The following is a 9,056-nucleotide window of genomic DNA, read 5'->3' as shown; positions in this document are numbered from 1 at the left end:
AGCATAAACAGGTTGGGTGTCTAGTGTGGGTGCTTAAAGGTGTAAATGCACAACACAAACATACTGTTAAGCCTCAAATGATTCACCCCCCTGCCGTATTTAGGTTTAAAGTCATCTTATGTCTGGAAGTAATCTTAACATTTTGGAGATTACGGTGTTGACAAAGACGCCTTCCAGCCAAAGAAAAGAAAAATCCCAGAAGAAACCTGCAAGAAGATGGTGAGCAGTTTTAAAATTGGTTTGAATGCTTGAACACCAATAAAACTTTTCAACTGATTATTGAGAAGAGTATAAACAATTTTCCAATTGCCATTTTTACTCCTTTTACATTGTTCTGTTGTTTCCTACCTATTTCTTGTTTAAATTTAAATCTCTTCTAGAATCTAGATCTGTCAGAATAATTTGGGGCTCATTTTATTACATTTAGGCTATATTTTTATTATGAATTCCTGTGGTCTGTCTAGCTACAGAAATGTGTTTTAGTAGAAGAAAGCAGAGAGTTGTTTTGTACTCAGAAAGGTGTATTTTTGTTTCCAGCAGACAACTTTTGGAGATGTACAACAATCAGGGCAAGTGACATTTTTATAGGACGTCTGGAAACCGACACAGAGCAGTTTACTTGTTGAAGAAGTGTTATATTGAGTATTAAAATTTATGTGAATCGAGTTTACACGTGATTATCCTCTTATTGGGCAAAACGTCCTCGCTTTGTTGAGATAATCCGAAACCACGTGAGAACAAGAAATGTAAATCATTTTCTGTTGTAACCCACAAACTGAATGGTAATGTAGCGACACTGTTCCACTGTTTCACAAAAGTAAAACGTCACTATTCCACGTCTAGTTGTTTGGAGCTGGATCCGCTCTCCCTGCCCAGTGCGCGCTCCCGACGCAAGGGAAACAAACTCGGTCGTGGATAACGACCATGACACGACACAACGTTAAAGACAGTTAACGTTAGCTGTAATATGCAAATTACTTTATTGTGTCAGCACCCAGTTAATAGCTTATGGTATGATGGTAAGGTTGGATAATAGACAGAACATGTGATCAGGAAATGACTGACACATAAAAAGACAAGGAAGTGTTGCACTCAGTACATTGTGTGCATATGAAGCAGCTACACGTCTGTCTTAATGTAGCTTCTGAAAAAGCTGAATCATAAAGGAGCTAGCAGCGTTTATGTGCTCATCCTGAATGATATTTGGACTTGCTGTGAGCTGTGAGGTGAGTTTGCAGAGGATGAGGTTTTTTGGTCTCGCTTAACTTAATTTGTATTGCATATAAAATTGTGATTTTGTTAAATTAATAATACATTTTATAATTTTAGACTTAAGCACTTCTAGTAGTTTATTTCCTAATTAGTGTTTAAATACTTGTTTACACTCAAGCCTTGCACAGTAGCGATCAGTCTTTCATATACAGCAGATAACATTTGTAATCTCCACTCACAGAAATCTAAATAAACCATTTTATTTTATTTCAAATAATTTTCTTCACTTTTGTAGTCGATTATATCTAAAGTTTATATAGACACACAATACTGAGTAATAGAACAAGCTATTTGCTTTTTCATATAGAAATAAGTTTAAAATATGTAATTTAAAGGAAGAAATTGTGCTTCATATTCAGTTTATGACTGAATACAAACTGTTTCTAAAACACAGAGCATACTGTTGTTTTAGTGTGGCTTTATGGAGACTTCCTGCATACTTGTGCCTCTTCAGGACAGCACAAACCAAACACAGCAAACCAGTTTAACATCTGTCATCTGAGTTCAAATGTCTTGACTTCTTCTATGTGTATATATATATATATATATATATATATATATATATATATATATATATATATATATATATATATATATATATGTACATACATAAGTCAGTGTCAGTCTTGACCACCATCTGTTTACTATCGGAGAAAGTTTAGTTGAAAGTTGGTTTTGTCACGTGAATTGAGGGTCTTCAGGAAGGCCTGGTATAATGGTATTTTGAACTTCAAAAGCTACTCTAGTACAAATGAGCATAAAAGGCTTCGTTTAAAATGGAGACAGGAAACATAAAAGTAATTCAGGGAGGTTTTGATCACTCACACACTGTAGATTCTGCTCACATCCCAACATGTATTGCAGTAATAAGCGTCATTTATTGGTCATTTCAAGGTTTGTGAGGGAGGTGAGTAACAGCTGACTGGGCAACAGTCACTTCTGTTTACTGCGAGTTATAAACTGTGGTTTTTGCCCTTTTAACATGCTCTTTACTGGATGTTTTCTTTCAGCAGTGCTATGGTTGCACAGCCGCAAAATAAAGGAGATCCTGATGTAACAAAAAAGATGGAGAAGGTGAAAGCACTGAAGCACTTCCCTCCATATGGTACCCTTGATGAAAACACAACAGGGGACACCTGCCCCACATGCCGTGGCACTGGCCGAATCCCCAGAGGTTGGCCTTTTTTTGTGAAGAAAAATCTGACTTTACATGTCTTTACTGTCCATTTTCCACTGTTTTGACTGGAGTTTTAAGGCTTTGACATCATTGTCTGCTGAATGCTTCTCATGCATGATAAAAGCTAGAGGAACCAATCGTGAAAAACTGGTGCCGTGTTGACTTCTTCTTCTCTAAATTACTTTCATTTCACATTTAATAGCAAGTCGACCAAAAGAGGCTGAAAAACATGGCTATGTATGTGCTGGTGTCAGCTAAGATACTCTCACATCATTTCTGTGGTAAGAACAAAACCTTTATTTCCATCTTGTACTGGCAGGACAAGAAGACCAGCTCGTTGCTGTCATACCGTGTAATGATGTAAGGCTGAAACCCAGACGCACGTAAGGAATATAGCAGTACACGAATGTGTGTGTGGGGGGGTGCTTTTACAGTTTTGAACAAGAGAGTTAGAAATATTTTTGTGTTTATGGTTTGCACTGTTGTTCTATTTAAAACATAATTTTGCATATCTCTGTTTCAGGAAGCTGTACGTGTGCATCTCCATGGGCCTGTGTCTCCTTATTTGTTGTCTGATCCTCTTTTTCCTCTTCCCACGGAGTGTCACCCTTACCCCAGTGTCTGTACAATCAGTCACAGTTTACTTCATCCCAGATGAAGTTAAAATGGACGTCACAGTAAGTAATTTGAAAATCACTCTGCTCATCAGTAGTTTTGGTGTTACAGTAACCAAACCCCCCCCCCCAAAAAAAACACTGTATGCAGCCAACCATCTGGGCAGCACTTAATGTTTCTAGAAGGGCATTAGCATCCCAGTTATGAGGCTAATCAGAGATAGTCTGATAATTCAAATGATGACTGGCTTGATCACTGTTTTTGAGATACCACAAAGTCAGGTTAGTTAAATTTTAAATATGGGCATGTGAAAAAACAATGTTTTCACAGGACACGGTGCAGTTTTGGCAGTTTGCAGCTCTGGAGCAGTGCTACGATCTACAGTCATTCCAGAAGTTTATTTCCCAGCAAATTCATCACATTTGACTGTGCAGTGCTAACAGGAATTGCCAAAAAATCCAAGAGCTAAATCTCAGGCTCTATAGACTGCAGTTAGCATGTTAAATATTAAAGTTCATGACAGTAAATTAGAAAATGACTGAACAAATATGAATTGTTGCCAGGAGAAAACCTATTCTCTCTGACCAGAACATGGCAACATGTCTTGAGCTAAGATTTAAGACTCCTGTCCTTTGGCTACATGCACAACTTGGGCCAAATTCGGTCCCACAACAAGACAATGATCCCAAACACACCAGCAGATCTACAGCAGAACTGATGAAAAAGAAAACATTTAGGTGTCGCAGTGGCCTAGTCAAAGTCCTCAACCTGATTGAAATGTTGTGGGAGGAGCTTAAGAGAGCTGAGCATAAACAAATGCCTTCAAACCTCAATGAACTGAATGGAAAATGGAAGTTGGGGTTTGTGAATATCTGCCCAGCTTTACTTAAGTGTAACTAGTAAACTACAGTATATATATGCTTGTCTGCTTTGATGACACTTCCTCCTATTACTGTGGATTTGTCATGCAGTGTCTCTGCCCTCTTTTACCCACATCTCTGTAAATCTGTGGACAAAGGAAGGAGGTGACCTCTGAACCTTCTGCTTTGATAAAGATTAGGCAACTGGATTTTGAGAGTCAATAAATATCTGAAAATGACTCACCTCTGTAACATGTTTTAAAATAACATGGACTTCAAGTTCTAAATCATGACTCATGTATGTCCTGCAGACATTGCTTCCCATTATAGCTGTTGCACCATCGGTTGCATTAGACTACGGCTACAGTAGCTATGCTGGACCCTGATTGGCTCTAAGCATGCTTTTTTTTATCTCTGAAAACAGACATTAGAAAATGGGACTGGCACTTTCGAAGCTGGGATCCTTTTTTAGAGGTTTCTTTTTGTTCATGTACAGTATTGCTCTATTAATGCACATTAATATTTCTGAATTCTTGGTGACTATATAAAAATATATAGAATTAGTTGGAAACAAGCAGCATAACATAACTAGTGTGTGTTATCAAGTGGAGGTTCCTCATACATAGTTGCAAAAGAGTTAAGCCATATTTTTACAACCACATTTTTTATTGAAGCACACAAAGAAGCACTTGCGTTGCATTCACATGACAGATGGTACAGTCGGTCACTGCCCCACTTAGATTGTGGGGCACTTAAAATTCCCTGACACTTTTTAATAATGCACAGGTGTGGTGGTTGCACTTGACTTGTGAATTTTTTCCTTTTCCAGAATCTCATCAACATTACCAACAAAAACTACTATTCAGTTCAGATTGTCGACTTCAGCATTCAGGCTGTGGTTGGTCAAACAGTCATGGGAAAGAACAAGATCACTAATATGACCGCAATCGAGCCCAGATCAATGAAATCTGTAAGTTTCAGACTGGATAACAGGTCCTGTTGATATGCAGCCTTTGTCATGTGTTTAACATCTCATCTCTGTGTCCTCTGATATAATTTACAGAATGTAATTTCAGTTGGCCTGGATATTAAAGATGAAGGCATAGCGTAAGAAAGAAATCTTTGTTTTCAGCACATAACAATGTCAAAAACATCTCAAGATAAAAACTATTAGAGTCCATCGTTGTTGTTTAAATGTCTGACTTCAGCACAACTTGCTCGTGTCTTTCAGCTCTTACTGCAAGTCAAGCAGCATCAAGATTCACACCTTATTTCTGGAGCTTCAGTAAGTGTCAACCTCTGTCAGCGGAAGAGGCAGAGACACTTTAGAGTTTTTTAAACCCACAATGTTAAAAGCTTCAGTTTTCTGCAGTGCACAAAAACCACAACCACAAAATTATTTTTCTTCACAAAGCCACAGTCGAATCTTTTAATCTGAAATTTTATAGAAGGACATGAAAGGTCTTCCTGGAAGTCCAGTTTTTCCTTTGAAATTCAGTGAAGTTGGGATTAAACCACAGAACAGTCACCGTGCTGCTATTGAGGAGCTGCTTTTTACCTTAAATGCGTTCGAGAGAAATGTGCTCATTCAGTGATTTCAGTGGCTAATAACTTTGATTCTAACTGGACTAATTAAGAGACAGGTAGCACAGTGGTGTGGAGGCAAGAATGTCCTATGTTTGAATCTATTGGCTGACCAGGACCTTTCTGTGTGGGGAGATTCGTGGATTTAGGTTAATTTATGATTTAAGACTGGCTGTGGGTGTGAATGGTTGTGCGCTTGCCTGTTGGCTGTGCGAGAAAATGGTGAACTGTCCAGAGTGTACCTTATGATATTCTGGGGTGGGCTCCAGCCCTGAGTTTCATAAATAAATGGACAGAATAAAGTTAAAATAGATTGTACTGCCACATGTTGTTTTTAAGTTGCAAAAAAATAAGGAAACCAAACTATTTATCACAGTCATGGTCATGGTCAGCAACAATATTCATGTAGGCTGTAGCTTTTAAACAATTGTTACCAAGGGGCCCATAGTATGCCAAGAAACTATCCTACACACACACACACACACACATTGTGTTGATATAAGTCAGGATGGATCCATGTGTTAATTCCTACATGTTGTTTACACCAAATTGTGACTCTACCACGTGAATGTCACAGCAGGAACTGAAACTCATCAGACCAGGGAATTTTTGTCCTCTTTGACCAATTTTGGTGGGAATTGTAGCCTCAGTTTCCTGTTCTCAGCTAAACTCCAGTGTGGATTATGCCACACTGGGTAGCAGGGTAGCTCGGTGGCACACCTGTTGGGCTGCTGTGGTATCCCATCTGCTTCAATATGTGGTCTGTTGCACAGTCAGAAGTGCCTTCATGCACACCTTGGTTGATTTTAAAGAATGATTTTGAGTTACAGCTGTCTTCCAGTCTGACCATTTTTCTCTGACGTGTAGCATCAACAAGGCATTTTCATCTATAGAACTGCTGCTCACTTGATATTTTCTCATTTTTCGACCATTGTCTGTAAACCTTACAGATGTTCATTTAAAAAAAATCCTAGTAACATCTGGCACCAACAAATATGCCACATTCAAAGCAACTTGTTCAGATGTTGGTGGCTCCGTAGTGTAGTGGTTTACAAATTCACCCGAGTAACAGATCCTCTGTTTAATCCTGGGAAAAGACAGAAATCCTTTGGGATGATTTGGCATAAAAAAGAAATCTGCCAACTTAAAACATATGGAGCTACCTGCTGTGAGACCCCTTGTGAATAAGGGAGCATCTTAAAGCAGCTTTCTTCCATATTCTGATGCTCGATTTGAACTTCAGCAGGTCATCTTAACCATATATTATATTGGGTCAGAGAGCAGTTGAACATTTGTAGTTAATAAAGTGGCTGATGAGTGTATTTTTGAGCATTTTTCAGTCCTCACCACTTCATAAGAACAAGAGCTATCCACAGGAATCACATTTTCGCTCAGCATTTTCCTTTGAGCATCAGTAACATGTGATATATCACAGTTTCAACAGCAAAAATGCACCAACTTAATGTCTGTGATGTACAGTAACAGACAAAAAGCATTGGTAATCTGGGTGATTTATCTGTTTTCTGATAATTCACTGCAGAAACCTTTGAACACTAAATGCAAAGGATCATGTCACTGTGCAGGATAGGTGGCTGTTCAAAACAAGTTGCAGAAAATGAAAACTCTTCCTTTTATCTACATTTTGGATCCTTCTGTGCAAAAATAATTTCTTATAGAGTCATATTTTGACACTCTGGACTTTGGTATTTTAATGAAGGCATGCAAAATACCAAAGTTAGTGCCCTAGAAAAAGAATCAGCTGATTCTCAGGAAGGTCAAGTGGGATTTTATTTCGTCTTAGATTTGTTTGATTTGTTTAGAAAGACTCACGAGCTGGTTGCTAGCTTTGTCCGTCAGCTGTTTATTGCTGGCTACGCAGAGCACAGCGGGTTTATTGCAGCTTGTTTGGCTGATGTAGCTGAAAACAAAGCCAATGAGAGAATCATTTTGGATGTAACAGCTAAAAGACACTAAAATGCTCCTAGAGCTGAAGAGAACGCCCATCAATAAACCCAGAATTATAAGGAAGTCAAAAAAAATGAACACAGACGTGAAATATGAAAAAGTAACAAAAGATTTTCTTTTTCTTTTTTCAGAATGACAATGAATATTTCCTATCTCTCGCACACGGAGCAGCTGTCCGTGGAGACCTTTGAGTATATTGACTGTGGCACCAATTCAACAATTCCACATCCTGTGAGAATATGACTTCAATGTGCTGAATCTGCAGTTTATACACAATAACTGCTCTCTGTTGTTTTAACACATACTAAGACATAATAATCACTACAGTGTTATAATGTTAAAATATTGACGCTTCAAACATGCATGCGTGTAAAATGCACAAAGAAGTTTTAGAGCATTGTGTGAAATGAGCACAATTTGTGAATTTCAAAGTGTAAAAATTATTTTGAAGTCATACCAATTTTAAATTGTCTTTAAATTTGTGTGTGTGCATGCGAGCACGCGTGTACTACTGTGTTGACCATAGATCTCCTTATTGTTTGTCATTTGCACTTTATTAAACTGTGAAGGTTAATGTTACATATTATATGTTTTCATTTTTTCCCTCATTCATTGCTTCTTCATGATATTGTATACACTAAAAGAGTTTAAGCAGGTTGTCTGAGGTCAGCTTTTCATTGTCACACCATAGTGCATATTTATATGGCTAACTTAAAAAATTAAATAGAGAAAAATATGCAGGTAAAATGTTTAATTTCTAAACTTAGAAGCATAAACCAAAGTTACAATCTCATTTTAAGGTCTTGTGTGATAGTCCTTGGACAGTCATGTGACAGTCACATGACTCTGTGCAGTCCTGTGAAACCCTTACTGCTGTGATAGGAACTGAGAGGGTAGTAGTAGCAGCTGGGTGCTGCTGATCAAATGCATTTGATTAACTGATCATCAGCAAGTGTGACCAGCTTTATGAAAGACGATGTTTTGGCTGTTTTCTGGTCTGAAGCAATCAGGTGTGTGTTATCACAATGGCAGCGAGGAAAGACAAAGAACCTGGAGAGAATTATAAGGGCAGCTTCAAAACTATTTAAAGTCCATCATTCTACAGTGAGAAAGATTATTTATGAGTGGAAAACACTGAAGATTTTTAGGAGTGGACATCCCAGGAAATTCACCCCAAGCTCAGACCGTGCAGCATTCAGAGAAACTGCAAAAATGCCAAGAGCTACATCCCAGACTCTGCAGGGCTCAGTTAGCATGTTAAAAGTATGATAGTACAATTAGAGTCATACTTATTAAGTATAAACTGTCTGGAAGGGTTTATAGAAGAATTTCATTTTAAAAACAACACTGCAGCACAGCTTAGGTTTGCAAAGTTACATTTGAAGAAAACCACAGGACTTCAGGAACAATGTGCTTTTTACAGACGAGACCGAAGTGCAGATGTTTGGTTACAATTCAGAGTGCCGAGTTTAACCAAAACCAAACACAGCACATCAGCACAAAGACCTCATACTCACTGTCAGCACGGTGGTGGAGGGGTTATGTCTTGGGTTTGTTTGAAATTGTCTAAATATGTAAGATAA

At 38.1% G+C, this 9,056-nt stretch overlaps 1 protein-coding gene across 2 annotated transcripts; it reads left to right on the top strand.

The window, feature by feature from the left end:
* Nucleotides 1–1,054: 1,054 nt before the first annotated feature.
* tmem106a (transmembrane protein 106A) lies at nucleotides 1,055–8,059 on the top strand. Of its 2 annotated transcripts, none has more exons than XM_031744510.2 (8): nucleotides 1,055–1,226; nucleotides 2,286–2,446; nucleotides 2,769–2,832; nucleotides 2,973–3,126; nucleotides 4,754–4,894; nucleotides 4,988–5,031; nucleotides 5,156–5,209; nucleotides 7,605–8,059. In XM_031744510.2, the coding sequence occupies exons 2-8, from the start codon at nucleotides 2,290–2,292 to the stop codon at nucleotides 7,714–7,716; spliced, it is 726 nt and encodes a 241-aa protein (XP_031600370.1). In that variant the 5' UTR covers nucleotides 1,055–1,226; nucleotides 2,286–2,289; the 3' UTR covers nucleotides 7,717–8,059. The 2 variants fall into 2 exon arrangements, with proteins under 2 accessions (XP_031600370.1, XP_031600362.1); XM_031744502.2 differs by having other exon boundaries at nucleotides 1,058–1,226; nucleotides 2,283–2,446.
* Nucleotides 8,060–9,056: the final 997 nt, after the last annotated feature.

This window comes from Oreochromis aureus, linkage group 8, assembly GCF_013358895.1.
Source record: "Oreochromis aureus strain Israel breed Guangdong linkage group 8, ZZ_aureus, whole genome shotgun sequence".
Taxonomy (NCBI): domain Eukaryota; kingdom Metazoa; phylum Chordata; class Actinopteri; order Cichliformes; family Cichlidae; genus Oreochromis; species Oreochromis aureus.
This window is presented reverse-complemented; position numbering and strand designations above follow the sequence as displayed.

Coding starts and splice junctions, on each gene's coding strand:
- tmem106a (XM_031744510.2), top strand. CDS start 2,290: ATGGTTGCACAGCCGCAAAATAAAGGAGATCCTGATGTAACAAAAAAG. Junction 4,895..4,987: donor AGCCCAGATCAATGAAATCT/GTAAGTTTCAGA, acceptor TATAATTTACAG/AATGTAATTTCAGTTGGCCT. Junction 5,210..7,604: donor ACCTTATTTCTGGAGCTTCA/GTAAGTGTCAAC, acceptor TTCTTTTTTCAG/AATGACAATGAATATTTCCT.